At 39.4% G+C, this 22,130-nt stretch overlaps 1 protein-coding gene and 1 long non-coding RNA gene across 8 annotated transcripts in view; one reads left to right on the top strand and one right to left on the bottom strand.

The window, feature by feature from the left end:
* Positions 1–6,913, top strand: part of LOC140698666 (uncharacterized) — a 40,549-nt gene extending 33,636 nt beyond the window's left edge. Inside the window, exon 2 of the long non-coding RNA XR_012076482.1 lies at positions 6,668–6,913. This is a non-coding gene — a long non-coding RNA (uncharacterized lncRNA). The remainder of the gene's footprint in view (positions 1–6,667) is intronic.
* The window catches only part of DLG2 (discs large MAGUK scaffold protein 2), a 1,735,130-nt gene that overhangs the window by 972,330 nt on the left and 740,670 nt on the right, over positions 1–22,130 (bottom strand). For 2 of the 7 annotated variants that reach the window (XM_072969073.1, XM_072969074.1), the window contains exon 1: positions 18,619–18,765. The exons of 4 other annotated variants lie outside the window; for them this stretch is intronic. In XM_072969073.1, coding sequence (XP_072825174.1) covers positions 18,619–18,645 — 27 coding nt within the window. In that variant the 5' untranslated portion in view covers positions 18,646–18,765. Of the gene's footprint in view, positions 1–5,275; positions 5,292–18,618; positions 18,766–22,130 lie in introns of those variants that run through there. One more of the 7 variants, XM_072969081.1, reaches the window with a different exon arrangement.

Here is a 22,130-nt window from a genome sequence, read left to right as displayed (position 1 = left end):
GAAGAGGACTAAAAGCAGGGACTGCTGGCTGATTCAATGCTCAGTTGGTCAGTTCCTACTAAAAAGCATTTGCAATTAGCTGGACAAAAGTGAAGGTCAGTCCAAGCGGGCAGCTGTAGATCTCAGACTCACCAATATAGGTAGTAACTGTGTCCCAGGAACAGGGTGGGAGTGACAATATGTGCACGTGGGATACTTGTGAGGGTGGAGGAGGGGTTTTGTTTGCTTAAAATATCGCCAGCCGAAACTATCAACATAAAGTGCTGGAAGACAATCCTAATCACCCACCAGGAAGCATGAGTAACTTGTAAAACAGAAAACTGCTTGCTGAAATAGTGCATTAATAGAACAATTTTTTGGAAGCTGTTATTAGACTCTTAAAAGTCCACCAAGCTAGTGAAAAGGTAGAGACCCCTCTTTCCCATAGTTTATATCAGAGGGCACTGTTTGCTATAATTTACCACTTAACTGGTTTATCTTCAGAGAATGGGCTGCTTTGTATTTAGGGACTTTGCTACAAAAGCATCCTTTGGAAAAGCCAACATGATTGAAGGCAGAGAAATGTCCTTCTATGTGTCAGAGAAAAATATTGATATTTTGGAGGTAACTTTATCCTGAATGACTTCTTTTTTGTCTAACAACTTTGATAGATAAATTGGTATAATTTTCAGTTTGTCACCAGAAATAGTCTTTCTTGACAGGACTGTGTGACTGCACAGAAGGCTCTGACAACAGCACAGGCTCACGGATATTGGGTATCGTTAGTGGGATCAGCTTGATCACAAGGGTTCTTGAATATGGAATCCAAAAGACATCAGATTTCTTCCTAAGAATCTGATCCCACTGTGGCTTGAAAACTTTATGCATCAGTATGGATTACTGGATAAATCCTAACTTTTTCATATACTGATTTTGGCTGATGAAGATACCAACCTATTAGCTGCTTCAAGGAAGGAGACAGGAGTTCTCACTGCTGAAGATGGAAAGGGGAGCCTCAGGGGACATTTTACAGCAAAGGTGACTGTTTAGCTTGTGACTGAAGGAGGAGAGCATGCTATACGTGTTGGAACTGATATATTCAGGCAGAGGAAATGGTGTAAGAAAAATATTAGACATGGTCACAGAATGAGGAATGATTTACCAGGGCAATAGCACAGAATTAACGGAAAGGTCAAAATGGCAGATCAAGGCCTGAACATGGGAAGATTTGAATGTCACGCTCTAGCTCTATTTTGCAGGCAATGGAGGATATCCGCCACTATACTTCCTTAAAGCTCTTTCAAATCTATGTTGGCCATGGTATATCAGAGGAGCTTGAGAGAGAATCCAGTCTCTGGATGGTCTATCACTGTATTATCTCTTATATCTACTTCCTCCTTTCTACTCCTACAGCTTCTAGCCAAGCTCAGGCTCTTATTTGCTCTAGCCTCCTAACTCACTCTGTATTTTGTCTCTCTGATTCCTAAAACATCGTAACAACTGTAGGCAGAATATTCTCCATAACACAGCTCTTTGGTTATGCTGCTCTTTTGCCTACTGTTGAGTGGCTTCCTACTGATGACAAGATATGTCCCAACTAACTGAGTCCTAAACTTTCCTATTTACATGTATTTACTTCTGCCCTTCCCTCCAACATGTGAAGGATCACTGTGACAGCCCTATCCCTTCACAAGAGAGGGAACTGGAAGGCTTTCTGATCTTTCCAACACAAACTTGTCCTTTCCATATTCAAATCCTATTCATTAAAGCTCAATGTAAGGAAAATTATTTCCATGAAAACTTCCCCTCGATCTTTCTAGCTATGTATAATAAAAACAACCAGTTTATACAGTACTTTCAACCATGTGATAGCATTTTATATGGCACTTAAATCTGTGAAAGTATGGCAAAAGTGGAGCAGAAACATGATTACATTCTGACAGATGAGTAAACAGAAAATCAGAGTTTTAGTGACAGTGTTAATCATGGAGCATCTGACTCTAAATCTTATGTTCTAAACCCCATACGTCATTCTCATCCAGAAAATCCTTAGAAATGTTCCCTACACACATTGCTCTGATAATTATTATCTTAATTATCTGTTTTAATGCAATGCGTACACATAGTATTCAATAAACAAATTTAGTGCTCATGTACCTATTTCAAATGATTAGACCAACCTGACGTAAATTCTGGCTTCTTAACAAACACTGTACTATACACAGCTTTCCCATCATAACAGGAACATTTCACTTTCCATGTGTTGCATAAGCACCTCCGTATTGCAATGCATATTACACTGTATTGTAATTCACTTAGTTACTCATCATTCTTCACCAATAGCTCCTAAATAAGTTTGGGGACTGCAATACATTCATCTTTGAATCCTCAGTTCCTAGCTGAATGCTTGCACACAGTAGATACTTGAGAAGTATTTGTTGAGATGCTTCCCAGAATGGTGAATTCTGACAGATAATCTTTGAATAATGTGGCTATGGCCAGACATTCACAAGTATGGTTCTCCTACTTAGGTCAAAGATTTGGGAACGAGATCAGAGACAACATCAAGACTCTAAGAACTGTACTGCTTTTTCAAAGAGCTCGGGGAAGTTCAGTGTGCATATATTCCTCTTATTTACACTGTACCTCTGTCAACACCACTGAGACATTAGGAATGCTATTACAACATTCTGACGCCATCACTACCACTACCACCATATCTACAAGGAATTCTAAAATGGGATGCATCTTACTTCAAAAGGCTACTTTCATAATTAAAATGATGGATATGAAGCTTTAACACACTGCCTCCAACTTAGTAAACATATAAAAATTGATTGCTATTATTTTATTTGTATTATTTTATTATTATCACTATTGGAACAACTATCAGAATGACCACTGTGGCTATAACTCCTACTATGAGGTGCCATGTACTGAGCACATGCTGCTCAGATGCTGTATGAGGTCTATCACATACATTATTGTTATTTCTCACAACAATCCCACAAAGTTCGCGTTGTCATTCCCATTTAACAGAGACAGAAACTAAGGACTAAAGATGTGCTCATCAAGATCTTCCCTGTGGCATCCTGCCTCTTACTCAACATTAGCATTTCCAATGACCACACATTCAGATAGTACATACACTCTCCTCTGACTGACACCACTCCCTCATCTTAATACCACAATAAAATTCTCAAATAATGCAGTTACTCCCCTCTCAGGAGGGGAGGGGGTAATTTTTCATTTAAATCAAAAAACAATTTGGAGAGTTAAAAATCTCAAGTTTACTATCACCCCCCTGAAGCCAGTACATGTACATGTCCCCAAGACATACCATTCAACAGAAATCACTCTTTGCCAGAGTCTACTTTATTCATTCCCGGCAGCTGCACTAGAAACAGGAAGCAGCAACTGGGCTAAATTACAAAACTGTCTGCTCCAATTTTTCCGTACAAGCTGCTTCTGTATTACTTATGACTAGCTCCCATCAAGACTGGGCTAATTATGTAGTTTCCCTACTCAAGGTTACTCTGTAAGTGTCACCTACAAATCAAATCAAGTCTGTAGATTCTTCTCCAAGCATTTGCTCATAACTTGCAGGTACTCTGAGAACACAATCTAATGATCCACAAAATAGATCTCCCAACTAAAAGCCAGACCCCATTTCTATTGGAAGGAAGTGATAAAGTACTAAAACTTTAGACAGAAACACATTTGACCTAGATTACCTTCACTGAAGACCCAAATGGCAGATACTTCCCTAAAAATATCAGTACATAAACAATTTGAAGTCTGAGGTTATCCAAACTTTTGACCATTTTTCTTAATCCATTAAATCCTGCACTTTTCCCATGATGGGCCAGACCACAGAGTAACATGTGAAAGGGAATCATGTTATTTGGAAAGGCTAGATACTGATTTAGATTATACGAGAATAATCACAGCTGCAGTCTACTAATCGTATCAGTATTTTCCCTTACATTTTTAATGTGAAATTTAGTAAAAAGCTTTAGGCTGGGGATAATGAATTAGATGTCAAACATGTAATATACTCACTCTTCTTTGTCTTCATTACCATCATCTGTTTTATAGTAATTATAATGTTAAGTACTATTACTCATTGAAGACTGATTATTTGGGGACTAGTTTGGGTGATTTAGATGCATTATCATTTAGTACTATGAATATACAAAGCAGGTGTTTTGCCCCCATATTAAATAATGTGTCCCTCTTTCAACTATACCAGGAAATCTTCAAAGAATACATGTATAACTCATCACTGGTTTCCAAATTTACATTGTAGGGAGTAGGAGGCAGAATTATTTTCTGTGGGGAGCCCTTATCTCTGGCACCGTTGGCAATAAAGCCCTGGGCAGAACTTCAAAACACACTTCTGGCCCCTGAAGACTGGAGTGGGAGGGAAGCCATAGGTAGCCTGCGCAGCAGTGGGAAGGTCCACTGTATCTGGAATCCTCCTCCACATCATTGATTCATCCAGCAAATGTGCACTTTTGGAAGCATGTGGGACCTGGGGCGGAAAGCTGGTAGAGTCAGTCACTGCCCATGACTCAGAGGTCTGAAGGCAGCAGAGCTTTTGACATGTAAGGCTGAAAAAAAAAAAAAAAAGTTTGGCCTGAAGCTGAGAGAAAAAAGAAGGAAAAAAATCATGTTCTTATAAACTCTAAAAAATGAAAAAGATGCTGCTTAGAAAACCAGCAACAAGGCTCAGGGTAAGGAAACAAGAGGCCAGCTCCACACTGGCGGGAATGGGAGCTATGGGAGGGGGCAGGTACCAGGGCAGTAAGCCCAAACTAGTACTACCCAGGGTTTTCTAAGCAGTACTCTAAAAGCACTCTCTTCTCCACACTTGTTATATTTATACTCTCACTGTCTTTGGAGGCCAAATGAGTCATCAACTACACATTTAAAATATCTAGAACGCAGTACAGCAAGCAATCTAACACTGGCAACTTCAGAAACATTTGCTTTAAACACAAGGCTATGTGCAATCATTTATTCAACAGTCTTATTTGTTATTCATTTATTTTGTTTCATGTATCATTTACCAGTCATAAGTTAAATATAAAGCTTCTTGAACCTATAAAATATAGGAGAAAAAAGCTAATTTTCAGCTCCATTTCTCTGAACTTTTACAGAATTTACAAGATTTACTAAAAAAATTAAATTAGTACCTGGTTGTATAATTCCCTATTAATCTCTTATCATAAATGAACACATATTATAGCATTCTCCCAAGAACACTGCAGGGAAATTTCATAAAGGTTTGTACCTAAATGTAGAAATGTAGGCTGCAGAGAAAGACAGACTGTTTGAGTCCCGCTTCTGGCCATATATTAGCTATGTGACCATGGTAAATTACTTGACTTCCCGAAGCTTCAAGTGCCTGTTCTGAAAAATAGGGAGATTATATATAAGCCCCCATATGGCTATAGTGAGTATTAATTAGCATAATATATGTAAATATCCTAAAAGAGGGCCTGGCCTACAGCAAGAGCTCAATATTCCTTTCTCTCCATGTTCCTCCTTTAGAATCAATAATTCAACATTGCCAAGGATTATTCTCTGATTATTCCAAAGTCTTCATTTATTGACTGCCTGTATATTAAGCATATTACATGCTGGCTATGCAAAGAAAATATAAAATCTCTGCCCTTGAGGGATTTTGACTATATCCTTCTTAACAAAATTGACCTTTGCACAAATTGATTTCAAATTCTTTCAATATAGAAGTTAATCAACTTAGCTATATTCCAATTTGTCCTAGACTATCTCTTGCTTCATCTTTTCCAACCTTGGCTCTGTCATGCACTCTTTATTGTACAAACTATGTACATTTGCTTGAATTGATGAGATCTTGCTCACCTTCCTGCCTTTCCATATGCTACATCTTTGGCTTAGAATACTTCTCCCCTCCAGGTTCGCCAGGGGAAGTCTTCCTGGATATGCTTCAAGTCTTTCTCATGAGCTTTCTCCAAACTTGGGCCATCTGAAGAGCTCCACCTCTCTGCTTTTGTGTTACCTATACAAGTTTCTATCCCAGAAGTCACTTGATTGGGAATAGAGGGAGAAGGGTGTTTGTTTGCTTTTCTGTCTCCTCTGTAAGACAGAGACCTTACTGAGGGCAAAGACTTGCTATTATTTATCTTTGTGTTTCTATACTCAGCAATGTACCTGGTGAATAGACGCTGATCAACAATTATTAGATGGATAATTGAATGAAATAACAAATGGTTTAGCTGTGGTCAAATAGAGAATAGGTAACTGGGGTTCGCCAGCACACAAAACAGGCTTTGTCAGTTCATTTGTCCGGAACAGCCCTCATAGCTTTCTGCACAAGGCCAGGTTTCTCTGACAAGAACATTTGGTTTCCAAATTACATACTGCACAGCAGGCATTCTTCCTTTCCTGCAACTGCCTGTTAATTATAGCGTCACCTTTGCTCTGTCTTTTCCTGAATCTCCTAATTCCTGAGATTACAATAGCTAGTTTTACTTGGGATATTCTGACTTTGAAAAGGAAGTCCCTCTGCCCCTACCCTTCCATAAAAAGAACTATTTAAAAAAACCAGAAGAGTCTGCTTAGAGTTCAAAGGTATTATAACATTATTTTAAAAAAAGATTTCAGAGTGAAAAAATACTCCCCCTTGTTTCTTACTCACAAGGGAGAGTAAAAACCGGACTGCTCCGGGAAGCAGCTGTGGGAAGGCTGGGAGCTGTCACTGGAGACAAGAAGCGTCTTCAAGCTCTTGGAGCTGCCAGCTCCTGGAAGCCAATGGAGAGATTCAACTACCGACTTCATTCGATCACACTGGCAGAAGGGCCTGGGAAAAGTTTCTGTTCTTCAAGCAAAGAATGTCCAAGACTTCAAATTCTTTCTCAGTTCTAAAATTGAGAAAAGGTTCTGATAACCCTTTTGTCATTGTCTATTTTTTTATGGAGAGATACTGGGCCTATCTTATTCATAGGGTCCCTGGTGCCGAACAGAACTTGACAAAGTTGGTGCTCACACAAAAAAAAAAAAAAAAAAAGCTTATGGAAGGAAGGAAGGGAAGGGTATGGTTGAGAAAGAAAGAAAGCAAAAGGAGGAAAAAACAAAGGAAGGACAGCTACAGGGAGAGCTTTTGAGGGGGAGACAGGGAAAGGTGGAGGAAGAGAGAGAGGGAGACAAAGAGGAGAGGAAGGAGATCAAGTTCCTCACACCTTGCCTCATAACCTTACAAGACACAGAGTCTTAAAATAAAAATAAAACAAAACACCTCCAAACCACTTAGAGCTCCTGTGAGTACAAAGCTCCCTCTCAGACGGTGTTTGTCTCCTGGGGCAGCTGGGGCCACGGAGAGACACATTCAAGGTGGGTCAGGTTAGCTTTCCATGCCCTTGGCGTGGTCTCCCCAAGAAGGCTGTCAGCCTCAAGGAACGTGTGATAACCCTCACCCCTTTCCCTTCCTGACCCGTCAAGACACCCTTAGTGCTACCCCATGACCATGACAGCCATGCTACATGCTACATGTTTACATCACCTATTCAAGCCTTGGCAGATGCAGTGATTTCCTAACAGGCCATTCAGTAATGGGGGCTGGGGGAAGGGCTCTATGAACCAGAGTCCAAGTAAATAATTCAGAAATGGAAGCAGGGTCTTTTAAAACATGTGTGGACGAGTTTCTCTATACCTGTTCTGAGCTCAGAGGTTAGAACCCAGAGGTCTTGATGTTACTATGATTTTTAGTCTAACTTTCCATCCAGGTACATTTTGATTTGCAATTTGCAGTGCTTTTAACTAACTGCATGGCTTTCATTTTTTAAATAACAGTTTTTTTAACTATAATAAAGTTCATTCGTTATATGACAAAAGCAATGACTTTATTATAGAACTTCACAACAAAGAGAACTTTAAAAATGAATGTATAATTTACTCTTTCAAGGATAGTCATTGACATATTAATCTTTTTATATACATTGAGACTTTTATTGACTGTCTTAAAAATAAGATGATATAGTACACAGCTTCCAATCTACTACTTGTAACTGAATGTTACAGTATGAAAATTTTTATTTCATTAAACATTCACCTAAATTTAACTCTGATGGCTTCACTCTCCAGGTTCTAGCAATTTCTGGACAGGAGGAAGGGAGTGAAGAAAGCTCTGGAACTCCAGCCAACTCGGCCTCACTGTCTGTTCACTTAAACACCTATATTCACTACTCCTTCTTTTCTTGATATAGGGTGACAGCCAGCCAGAAGTGCTACCTGATCATTTGTTTGATTTATCTGTCAGTTTCAGGAAATATGGTGCGTGTTCCTTGTGGAGTAGGGAATCTGTCCTGTTCATTCATATTTCTCACAGGCCTAACCCAGTGATCGGCCCATAAAAGACTCAATTCATCATTAAATGCCTGATGAATGAATGAGAACTAAGTGAATGAACATAAAAAGGCAGTTAAGTTGCACATAAAGTAATAAAATTTTCTGACCTTGTTACATTAGTTTTGGGAAGAATTAAGTATACTCTGGAGAAAACAATGTAGGATCTAGTCAGAAATTCACTTCAACATATACAATAGCAACACAGCTTTACAGATTCCTTGTCTGTCAAAGAGTTACATTAACTAAGTGTCCTGAAAGACCTGTTGCCGTGATCAAATGAGGTGACAGTGGAGAACGGCAGAGAAATCTAGGACTCCAAGGTGTCCTAGGGCCTCAGAAGACCATAGCCGATGGTAGGTTCAAAGCTTACATTACAATTGCTTCATGACAAACTACCCTGCTCACGGTGCCAACACATACACGTAAAAAGACAACAATAAAAATAAAACAAAATAAGTAACTTCACCAAAAAGAAAGGTTTTAAATGGGTGCCAAGGAAATGAGTATTAGCTGGTGCTATCTCAGGTAGCATGAGATGGTAGAAAGATAATGGACTTGGGAGACAGACCGGGGCACACATTGTGGTTCTGTCACTTCTGAGCTGTATAATTTTAGACAAGTTGCTTTTCTGATACACTCTTTTCTTTGATAAAATTCTTTTAACAACTTCTGCTCCTTAGGATTATTATCAGAATTAAATAAAAGAGCGGGTCAATTTCCTACCACACCAGGTGTTCAGTAAATGTTAGTTCACTTACATTCCTTGATGCCCCATCCGGCTCCAGCCTGAACTGGTGATGGGAGTATATTATTCATACTCAACAATGTTGCCTAAAGCCTTGCCCTCTATCAGACTTGAATGCCAATTTGCCAAGCAGAAGTTTGCTGTGTTGAAATATTTATACCAGACTTCAAATACAGGAACTTGGAGCTCATTCTATCAAAAGCTTAGCACTTGTCATCAAGAACAGCAGACTCAGGAAATCTTGTCGGCATTGCTTCTTTTCCAAGACAGAACCAGACAAATCCTCATTGATCATTCCACAGAGGTAGCTCTAACCTCCAAAATAGTATCTTTAACATTACAGGTGATTTTCTCATGTTTGAAAGGAAAAAAAAAAAAAAAAACGAAGAAAGAACCTCAATTGAATCTTCTGGTTTTGAGGTCAACTGACCTAGGGGGGAAACTGTGCTCTCTTTCAGAATTGAGTGAAGCTCTGTGAAAAGGAGGAGACACCTTGGAACACGTAGATTCAATCCCATTTTACAAACGTTGCTAAGAGGAACATATACAATAAGGTGACAGTCTGAAGTCAGATTTAATTGGAACTGCTCCACCTTCTACTAAGTGAATCACATCTAAACAGGGAGGATAGATCATCCAAGCAAATTTTCAGATCCTTCTAATCCACTTAAGCCATCCTGGAAGGTAAATGCTGAAATTATTTAATAACTGAAGCTTCAGACTTTGTGGCTTGGTCTTTTCCTTTAATCTTTTTGGAGACTGCCAGGAATCTGGTCATATTTTAAAGTTGTTCTATCCCAGAAAAAGCAACACTCCCAAATTTCCACCTCTTTCATTTAAAAAAAAATTTTTTTTTGCCTTTTTTTGGGGGGGAGGGTAATTAGGTTTACTTATTTATTTAATAGAGGTACTGGGGATTGAACCCAGGACCTCATGCATGCTAAGCATTCACTCTACCACTGAGCTATACACCCCGCCCCACCCAGCAACCTCTTTCAGGCGAGTTCCTATCTGGATAATAAAGTCTATCCTGATGCACAAATAAAACAACAGACTAAATGTACACTATCTTCAAAAACCACTAACTATGGAATTTTTTTTTTTTAGCAATTCCACAGCTTTCCACTCTTGCACAAGCTCTGAAGCCTTAAATAGGACTCTGCTCTTGAGGTCGAAAGAAGGACTGGTTACACAGAATTCAAATAATGTTTATGATCCATGTACATTAACAGAATATCCATTTAGAGAAAGTCTGGGGCTATTTAACAATAATCGTTCTGGACTCCTTCCAATCAATTCTCTATAGTGCAGCTTGAGTAATTTTTCTAAAATGTACAATTGACTGAATTACTCCCCTGTTTGAAATCCTCCAGTAACTCGTCTTTGTTTTTAAAATAAAATTCAGAGTCCTTAGCACATTATACAAAGCTTTTCTTGATCTGGCCCCGCTCTCTTTCCCAACAACATCTGCAACTCTTCCTCTTTTCCTGGATCACTTTTCTTCGAGCCACACTTCACTACTTGCCAAGACCACGACTCTGCTGTGCCTTTTTCTATCTTGTTCCCTCTGTCTGGGATATTCTTCCTCTTCCCACCCACTCCTACTCCCTGCTACACACTTTTTTTTTTTTTGACCTGTCTCTTCTGCTCTTCCATTAAAATACAATTCATTCATTACTTCAGAAAATATTCTTTGTCCACCTTTTCTTCCTCTCTCCCCAGACACCAGTAGGGGCCTGTCGCCTGGTGTCCCATAACATTGTGTAGAAGTTTATCATTGCATTTTTTTCACCCTGTATTGTAATTATCTGTTAAGAAATAAGTTCCTTAAAGGTAGGTTCTGTGTCTTATTCTCCATTATATATTTATACCAAACCTGTTCCTTAGTAGATGCTCAAAACATTTTCATTGTTGCTGTTGAATGATGGATGGATGGATGGTTAGAACCAGGCTTATTTACTAGAAACATACAACTTTAGGGCAATCTTTAGGATGCAGGGGCCGAGTCAATCATACACACACTGGCCTTTTCTCAATTGTGGTCCTAGTGAATTTGGATTAAGTGGGATAACAGCGACTTTGAATTGGAAAAAAATTAAAAATAATAAAAAGCAAGTCACCATAAGCCAACGTGCTGCTGCCTCATCTCAGAAACTGAGGTAGTGTTGTTGGCAGGCCATGGTCATCTACCCATATTCTCTTAAAAAATAGATAGATATATTGATTGATTAAGAATAGACAAATAGATAAAAAATGCTCTGCACAACTACCCTATTTGCACTTACGGCATCTGGAACTTAAGCATTAAAACATACATGAAGAGTGTGTTGGGAGACTTGAATTCAGAAACCTGGGTCTGAGACCTAGCTTTGCTTCCAGTCAGCTCCATGGCCCTGGATCACCCACATCATCTCCCTGGTTCTCGGTTCCTTCCTCTCAGATGATCTCTGAGATCCTTTTCAGTTCAAAAATCTCATCTCTTTTGACATTGTTCTCTTGTAGAGCACCTGACACACAGGAAGGATTAAAAATATGTGTCAAGTGAATTAATGAATGGCATTCTCCTGCCCTGGCTGCCTTTGGGGTTTTGCAGTGGGCACCACGAGCTAAGACGGCACACTTGAAGCTTGTGTCCCACAATCATTATGAGTTTTAGCAGCATCCATTATTTTCTCCATCTGCTTACACAGGCCCTTTAACAAAACACCATCAGAGCAGGAGACAGAGAAATACTGAAAAAGCTCAAAACCAACAAGGAAATGAAGAGGTAACAGATGAGGATTATAGGAGCAATCCAGAGGCTCACAGGAGGGACAGCATAATTCTAGAAGCTGCTGGAGGTGAAGATGTGAACAGGGGCCTCTGCACAGAGCAAGCAGTTGCTCCTTTGAAGAAAATAACCCAGGCAGTTCGGATGACTTTGTAGAAACGCACAGGAACGATCCTCAGAGCATCACCACTGAGGATCTCCACCAGTTGCTCATGGTAGCTCAGTTTCTGTCTCTCAGTGCTGGTCAGACAACACTGTCAAGAGAACGGTGGCTAAGAGCCACTCAGCTGGAGTCTTTAAGAACCAGGCTTCAACAGCAGAAATGTGTGAATGGAAATGAACTTTAAAGATATGACACCAATGAAAAAGTAATGGGCAAATTACAGCCTAAGATTAAGGGTTGTTTCTTTTTTTAAATAAATTCTTCAAAATAATTAAAACTTTTTTTTTCTCTCTAGCTCTTCCCAGGCAGCAGAAATTAGAGATGCAAGGTCAGCATATTCAGCCTCAAAAACCACAGCCTGAATGCTGCCCATGTGAAGATGACTACTGGGCAGCTGTTGGCAGAAAGCCTAATGCTACCTCTCTCACAAGGGGTGCACAGTGAGCCCTTCTCTGTTCCCCACCCACCCTCCTCTGGGGTCACAGTGATGCCCTTTGCCACCTGTGACCTTTAACTTGAAAACTCCACATCCACTGTGGTCTTCATTTCTTGACTAGCAAACACTTAAAGAACATGAAGGATGCACATGCATGCATGGAAAACTGAAGCATTTAGAACTTTGAGTCCCTTGCTCATAACTAATACCTAATTCCTATTTGTTAGTTACACAGATGATTTGAATTATAAATATATAAGTAGACTATTCCTCTTGTTTCCCTCCAACTGCACATTTCTCTCATTTTTAGAACCTTAACTGTGAAGAGAAAATCAAAGCACTTACTATGTTCCAGACACAATAGTAAGTCTTCACATATATTATTTCACTTAATTCCTTCAAGAACTCTGTCATCTTGCTCATTTTACAGATGAGGACACTGACACTGAGAGGGGTTACATAACTCCCCTAAGGTCACATTAGAGAAAGTGATGGAGCCAGGACTGGAAGTCAGGTCCATCTGCTTCTATCCTCTGCCCTCTCGGAGACAACACAAGACTGTTTCTTCACATGCAAGAGTACATAATGACAGTTAACAATAAATAGTTTCCTCATTTATTAAAGAGTAAGTGAGAAGCAATGAAAAGCCAGTGACAAGATAGGAAATCTGTACTTCACCATGGCCTGAGAAAACCTAAGAACCTCCATCTGGGCTAAAGGTGTGGGAAGAACTATGCCGCATTCACTGAAAGAGTACGTGGATCGCATGTGCCAGTGTATGTGTGTAAAATTCACCTTTTGAACCTTTAGGAAAAGCAGCACAGAAATGATTATAACCATTAGGATTAGAAGGATTGTACTCCAACGATATCCAAGACATGCATATGCACGTGCGTGCACGCACACACACACACTCCTATACTTGACAACTCCTGTTTTACACCCAAACTTGTAGAATTCTATTCCCTCTTTGAGGCTGATATCACTATTGATTATGCCCATATTACGGAATTCATCAAAAACTCTGGACAGTTCTATAAAAAAGTATGCTACTTCATTTCCATAGTCTCCCTCAAATTCTAATGCTTGGACTTTAAATTCCACTTATGCAAGTTTAACAAGTGTTGAATAGTAACATAACTGACATTCAAGTTGAGAAAATTAGAGTTTAATTCTGTTATCTACCAATTGTATATCCTTGGACAAGTTTGTTTAATCCTAGAAGTCTGGTTTTCATCTCTGTCAACTGTGGAGGATAATATCTTTCTTGCAGAATTGTTGTAATGTTTACAGATAATGTTTGGGAGATTCTTACTGTAGTTTTGGGCACATAGGTGACTTACAAAAATCATAGTTTTTATTATTCCAGACAAAAGAACAGTATTTTCCTGTTCTGGAGTGCCTTTTCTGTACTTTCACACCTGACACATACTTATTATGCAAGTCTAAATTCAAAATGTCATATCATTTATACAATTAACATTTATTAACAAACTACTCTATGCCATTTAAGATAGCAAGGTACAGGGAGAAGAAATTAAAATAGTTCTTGATCTCAAGGGGTACCCACTAGAATGGACAAATCAACAGAGTGTAGAAGTACTCAACTGGAGACAGTTCAGTGGGCTTTGAAGGCCAGAGGGCAGACCAAAAAGAGGGTGGTCAGAAAAGGTTAGCTGGAGAAGGTTACAAAGAGCTTCCCTTACAACAATTACAAAGGAGGTTACGAAGAGTTCCCCAAGCCCCCAGGCTACATGATCACTCCTGTGAACCTAGTACATAGTTTGTATCCCTTCATAGCATGGTTCGTATTGAACTGAATGATTGCTTAGTTACCTGGCTCTGCTGCTAGACAGTGAACAACTTAAGAGCAGTGGCTATGACACTGTCAGAGATGAAATTTCAGTATCTCCCAGAGGAGCTTGATAAATGCCCATAGGAACTGAAGTGAATTCACCCAGATCTCTGAAAGGGCAGCTGATTAAATAGCATGAAAAACTAAAACCCAACACTGCAGGGGCAGAGGTAAGGCCAGCTGCCTGAGATCTAAGGGAGACAACAGGCAGAGAAAAATGATTTCATCTTTCCTTATTGAGGGAAGTCTGGATTCAAAGCAAAGAAATGCCAAAGGCAAAAGTGCCAGACACTACTCTCCAGACACCTCACCTCTCTTTGTGGCCTGTGATTTTACTCCAGTTTAGATCTGAGGTCCATGGCCCAAGATGATTTTTACTGTGAAGTTTTTGGTATACAATGCAGGCTCTTCAAAACACAGCACAAGGAAGAGGCATACACTTGATTCTTGTCACATTTCCTAGCAAAACTCCAAATTTTTGTGAGGCTTAAGAAAAAGTTAAACATTTAAGACATGACAACATGAAGCTCTTTTAGCCTCTGGTAATGTCATCAGTGCCTTTCTTAACTACATTGTATTGTTTAGTTTTTCAACCTTATGTTTGCCTTAGAGAACTAGAACGGAAATCTCTTTGCCTGGTTGGCCGATTTCATCTTTGATTTAACAGCTTTAACCTCCACTTTCATTTTGATTCAATATTAGATGTGCTTGTTCAATCCATTGTCTTGAAATCTTGCCAGATTACAAATAAGCAATTTCAACAAGAGTAATAAAAATGAACAGAACATCATGAAGAGCATCAGATGTGACCTTTGTTTAGCCTCCTACATGGTCCAAGTGTGTCCTTGGTCCCAACTGAAAGGTGAAAGGGAAATATAAATAGGTAAGTTTACTTTCACTAAAATTCAGTGGTTAAAAGTACCACTGACAGGATGGGAAGAAGAAATGAAATCAGTATTGAGTGTGTATCTACTATATGCAAGCACTGTCCCATGGCAACCTGACAAAATCATTCTCATTTTTGCCTGGGAAGAAGTTCAGACTCAAAGAAGGAAGATGCACAATCACTTACCGTCAAAAACAACAAAATGATGGAGCTGGCATACAAACCCGTTTGTCTGACTCCAGTGTCTATACTTTATCCATTATAAAATCTAGCTTAAATTAAATCACAGAACTGAAGTATGACTAGATGGGACAAAGGAACTCAAATATTTTAGAGACTTCTTAATTTATCACAACACAGAACTTCTATTATGTTGAGAAATAATGTTTTCATATTTGTGCATGTACATGTGTGTGTGTTCAGAAACTGAATGTCTGGTTGGCATGCCATCAGCATTTCACTAATGGAATTCCAAGATAAAACGTGATTCCTTCATTAACTTGGTAGAATATTATCACCAGCTTATTTATACTGAAATACTGAAAATAACTCAAGGACTTCCCTTTCTATTCAGGGATATCCAATATAAGGACTGCTGATAAAATCTGGAATTAAAATCTTCGATCACACCTGCGTGAATATAGTCAATTTTAGGTCTTCAGCCTGCTTTGACTTTTAAATTTATTCTATCAAGCATATTATGAGTTCCTTCTTACTTCTTTGAGCTTCCTCCTTTAATAAGCCAATATTGCAATGACTGCATCCCAGACCCTAGCAGTTGGAAAAAGTTGCTCATTTTGACACTTTATTCTAACATAATCTAAGAAAGAATATCATTTTTAGGAAATTGTTCAACTAGCCATAATTTTTGTTTCATTGATTCTTTTCGGACTAAATATGCTTTTTCATTTTTTAAAAATGGCAATATGATTGTAGCATATTCCAGATGTCTGTCTTTGGCTAAAAAGTGACCTTTTGATTATGTTTATTTTGTAAAACCAAGGAATCATTAAGGCTTCTAAAAATAAAGAATCAACAGATAACAGCTGCTAGAAACTTAAAACAATGGCAATTTTAATATTTACTATAAAGGTCTGCTTGACCTTAAGGTTTTAAAGTGTATGTGGGACCATCTGACCAGTTATTTCCAGGGTAACAATGAAGTCATAGGACAAATTACTGACACTCAAACCCAATGCTCCTGGACTTGCAGGCTGTTTGCTACTCAGGGCTACAGGTGCGCCCTTAGTTGTTCAATGCCTGTGCCCCTCCCAGAGCCAGACCTGCTTTGAGCTCTTTCATCTGGATACATGCACTCCCTTCCTGAAATCAGCATATCTCTCTCTCCCAGGGAGCTCACTACACCTCTTCCCTGGGTTTCCCCTTCCCTCCAGCCTGACATCCCTTTACCCCTCATCCTATTACTTTCCTGAAGATACAAGTCTATGAGCTCTTTTAATTCGAAGTGTTTCACTTGTGATCACTTTCCTCTATGGGAAAGCATTTGGAGGAACCAAGATAACAAACAGGCTGATCTAGCAGAGCTCTCTGAGGTCTTAAGAGCTGCAGTCTATGGTCTCTCTTCCTTGAAACCATAATGCAGTGATTAAAGGCAAAGGCTTTGAACCCTGGTTCCCTAGTTTTGAACACCAGATTCTGCCTCTCAGCTGCCTGTTCCGTCAGCAAATTATGCAGCTTCTCTGTGCCTCAGCTCCATCATATGTAAAATGAAGATAATGATGTTGAAGATGAAATGAGTTAATTCACATAAAGTATTTAGAATAGTGCCTAACCCATAGTAAGCAGTCAATAACTGTTAGCTTCTATTAGCTACAGCTATTGATTTGTCTCTGAGATGCTCTTCTCAGCTGCCCTTCACTTTGATCTATGAAGGTGGGCTTCGGAATTCATCCTTAAACCAGCTCAAAGCCTACTGATCAAACAAGCTGCATGTTTCCAGCAGGGAGTCAGCAGTCTGGAGTGCTCCAGACCCACTATACCCCTGAGTACTAGCCTGGCCTTAACTTATCCCTCCTGGGTGCTTTTTCAGTGAAGCAGCATATTTTAAAAGGCTCTAGAGCCAGGCTGCCTGGTTGGAAACTCTGGCTCCATTCTGCTTCCTCCTAGCCAGGTGACCTTGGGCACGGCTCAATATTGCTGAGCATAATGATAGTAACAAACTCACAGGGTTATTATGAGGATTAAATTAGCTCAATATTCATGAAATTCTTAGAACATTACTTGCAAATAACAAATTCTATACAAATTGGTTAAATAAGTCCCAATGCAAATTAGGAAAAGTAGAAATGTCAATTTTTGTCAAAGAATTAAATTGTGGAGGGAGGGGGTGTTAAGAAAGACTGATTCTCTTTTAGCTTGTTACAGGAATTCAAACTACAAAAATTTACTCCTAAATTACTACTAAAATTTCTTCAATGAATTTCAAATTAACAGTAGGCATATTCATTCAAATCAATTCATGTGGCAAACTCCTGAAAAAGAATTCTTATAGTAAATTAGACCCAGCTCCTGTAACCTTGTCTCTATAAAATTTTTCCTACCTAAATTTCATAGGAAAAAATGTATATAGGGTATAAACCAGGTCAAAATAAATATGTTTAGACATAATGAGAACTTTCATAATGTGATAGGAAGTTAGGCACTTAAAGTAAATTTCTACAATCATTTATAAACTAAAAAAAAATCCATACTGAGTAACTATGATATACCAAACAGTATGTTAAGTGCTGGGTGAACAATGGGGGACAACAGAGAATACCTGCCTTTCTGTTGCTTACCATCAAGAGAACAAGCAGACAGGAATAAACAATAATAGGATCCATCAACAATGAAGCAGGAGGGAGGACGCACCTGCCCGCTGTGCCACTTTACCACGACTTGCCCTCACTGGTCCCCGACTCTACAGGAAGTCTTACTTCTCTGGTTGGAATAAGGGACAGGGAGAGACTGGTGCTTTTCTTTTTCAAACAAAACGTACACTGAACACTGGTAAATGTGTGCAACTTTGTAACAGCCCTGAGAAATGATGCAAAGAAAAGTAAAAATAAGGTCTTTTCTTTTTCTATCAAAAAACAAAAAAAACCTCAGCGAGCACCTGCGGATTTTTAACTATTTAAAAAGAATCAAAAGAAATGACGTGCATGAAAAAGAGTACTTAAAATAATGCTACAGTGAAGTTTTTCTCTTCAGGAAGAAGGTCTAAGCTAGTGGTTAAAGAGAGTGAAATTTCCAGCATTCTAAACTTAACTCCACTCTATTCAAACTCTAGCCACAGTTAAATTGATTCTTTTCCCATTACCATACACACATCTGGTAAATGCATTGTTGGTGGAGAGGGGCTGAAGAGGGATTTGAGGAGGTGAGCTACCCCACCTGGAAGGAGGCGCGAGGAGCCGACATGCCGGGAGACAGACTGCGCGAGGAAGCGACATGGGGCAAAACAGCACCTTACTGCAGTACAAGCTGGTGGCGAGCGCAGCGGGGGGCGGCGGCGGGCCCTACTCAGCGCTTCTTCTCTAGTTCAACAAGATGGCGTGGCCGCGTGGCGCACTTGTCCTTTTTTATATATATTCTCCCCGCACATGCGTACTGTTCATAATGGTGACTCACGCTACTGGCGCATGCGTACATTTACCCCTCACCAGGTGCAAGCTATTGTGAACTTTGGCCTGGGCCCCACGGCCTACCCACTTAAGGCTGCCGACACACATTTTAAGGTAGATTCTCTGGGCATCTTTGGGTACCCGGCTGGCACTTTGGAGGCTGTGCTAGTTACTTGAGGGCCAGGATGGGAGGTGGTTATACTGCAGAAGCAGCCTTTCTGGGCAGGCCTGCTCAGGAATTGGGCCCTTTTAGTAAAATCAGTGGAGCTGTAACTTTCTAAAGGGAACCTCTGCAGTCCAAAACAACAGTGCAGCTTCTGTAACCTTTTCCCTCAGAAACAGAGCAATCTGAATCATTACTTAAGCAGCTGATGCCTAGGCTGTACAGTCTGATGATCTGGCTCTACTCTTTCCAGGTGTCTAACCTTAACTTGCTCACCTGCAATGCTAAGGGACCAAACAGATTTTGCTTGCAAAACAAAACAAAAAAAAACCCACAATGCAGGTGAGTGAAATCACGTTGTACACTGTAAAATGTTTTCTATAGTTATTATTCCCTCAGATCTAAAAGAATGTTTCTCTGAATCTGAAAGAATTTTATCTCTTGTAAAGCAGGGGTCTCACATACACCTTGAGAACCAATTTAAAGCACTGATCACTTCAAGGTTTTTGTCTGTTTTTTGTGTCCAAACATCTCTGTAGCTGAATAGGCTTACAGGGCTCTAAACTTGTCTTTCACCATTTGGTCCAACAGCAAAAATATAGCTTTAGAGCCAATGGGCATAGAAGGCTGCTTGTTATAAGGCTCTGTCAGCTAGCCCTTAAATATACCCAGAATAATAACCATTAAGAGCAACCAGATAATTAAAGCCCTACTAGGTGTCCGGGCATGTGGCCAAGGAGTTTATATATATGACTTGTCATTCTTACAACCACTCACACATTCTTCCAAAAGAGTGTCTTGAAAATGTAGGATAAAAAGGAACAAAAGCATATGTAAGATGTCTGACTGGAATGAGGACACTTTTTTTAAGGAGACCAAGAAAAGGAAACAGAGTAGAAAAAGAATCATTCTTCTAGGTGCAGAATGGCAAGAGTCAGACAGGTGCCTGAGGAAGGTGCAGGTGAAGCAGGAGATTTGAATCACTAAGTCAGAGGCTCCCTAAGATATTGCCACTGTTTCAAGACACATAACTTCTGAATTTTTAACGCTCAGTGCTAAGGAATCACATAGCTTTCATCTCTAGGAAATCCATACTGCAGCCAATTCTTATCTGCACCTCTAAAGAGTTATAGTAAGAGAGTTAACATCTTAGCATGGAAAAATTTCACCACCAGCTTCAAGATCATGAGCTTACTCTCCAGGCACTTCTGCTTTCAAAACTGGCTAAAGAGCCGTCAGGAATAAGAAGCAGGGAACTGGCTCTGTGGGCAGACAGACTGAGTTCATATCCTTGCTCCTCCAGCACCAGTTAAGTGTTCTTGGAAAACTTTTGAACTTCTCGGAACCTCAAAATACTATCAATAAAATGAGGGCTATAAGAACTACCTCTTACTGTTTTTCTAAGGGTAAATGAAACAATACATGTAAAATAACTATCAAAACAACAAGTACATCACAAGACCTAAATGAAGATTCATCATTTTCACCCAGAGCCTCAGGGACAGATTGTACCTCCCTTCTTCTGAAAGCTTGAGAAGGCTTCCCATCTTACACAAAGGTAAGTTGGAAAGTGACTATCCACAAGCGTATTTAGTAACATCTCTGCATAAAGGTGGGCATCACAAATGAATGTTTCCCATGCTTTATTTATTAATGTCATGTGCTCCAGTGAAACGTGTATCCAGTGGGGTTGTCTCCACAACTAGGAGGGACATGGGAAGTCTGGTTCCCAGCATTCAGACCTGCTCAGTGAAAAATACATGATATGACAATTCACCAGATTTCTCCCACAAAGACAATGGTAAGAGACATCTTCCTAAAAATTCCCAAGAAAAATGTCAGCTTTGAAATCTTGAAAGCTTTTTTTTCCCATGTGTTTTGTCTTTAGTGTTTTTGTGGAGAACAAAGCTGAGATCCTTACAGATCCTCAGGATGGAGGCAGCGGAATGCTATTCTCTGAACATCACAGGTTTACAGTAGTTAGCAAGAAGCTATGTGGCTTCAGATAACCTATGCAAATAGTAGGTGGGAAATAACAGCCCTTGCCCCCTTAAAACCAGGTTCTTTAAATGCCAATAACTCAGTATAGATCACTTGATATTACAGGGTTTGACCACCTCCATGACTATAAATGAAAAAGGGACCTGTCAAAAGCATTTGAATCAGGCACAAATAAAGGATGACAGTTGTTTATAGAATTTGACAATTATGACAGTGTCTGTGGGTAAGCAAAGAAAGCAGCTTCTTGACAACTTCTTTGGACCTTAATTCTTTAGAGTTTACTTGATATCTTTGTCAGAACCAGGCAGGGGTCCAAAATAACTTCTGCAGACTTCTCATCACCCAGGAGACAGGCACAGCATGAACCACTTGGATATTTCAGTCTGATAGAAACAACCAGAATCCAAGACCAGCTGTATAGATGTATAAACGCCTATCCTAAAAACCAATGGCCTGGAAGGTCCATTTGGTTTAAAAACAACAAAAACCATAAACTTCAAAGCATATGATTTTACATTTAAAAAAAGGAAAAAAAAATAAATGTGTTAGTCAATCCCTGCCAAATACTATGCACTGAGGGTTTAGTTTCATTAAGACCATCAAACCTTTATTGCCTGTACATGTGATAAGTACTATGCCAGGACCTGAGATGCAAAAAATTATCCAGCAGATGTCTAATGAGGAAACACCCTTTCTTCATACATTAGCAAAACAAAGTGAAACTAAGGTGCAGTCCCTGTCACTGCGGAGCTCACGGTGTATGTCTCCGTGTGGGACCTGTGTGTGTAGGTACTGAGAGAGAGAATGAGACAATATTAAGCAAATATAATACAAATCTATAAATTCTAGAGACACTTGTAACATATCTGATATGTTATTATTAGCATATAATTTGCATATACTACATATAACATATGATACATATTGTATGTATTAATAGCATAAAAAGTTATAAAAGCCCTCACCCAAAAAAACCAATTAATTCTGCCTGAATGAAGTGAGGAAGGCGTCACATACAAGGTATATTTTAACTGTACCTAGAAGGGTAAGTAGAATTTTGCCAGTTGAAGAAATAGCAGCACAGAATGTTTTGGTCAGAACACTTCTCACACATGTAC

The sequence above is a fragment of the Vicugna pacos genome, chromosome 10 (assembly GCF_048564905.1).
Source record: "Vicugna pacos chromosome 10, VicPac4, whole genome shotgun sequence".
NCBI lineage: Eukaryota > Metazoa > Chordata > Mammalia > Artiodactyla > Camelidae > Vicugna > Vicugna pacos.
This window is presented reverse-complemented; position numbering and strand designations above follow the sequence as displayed.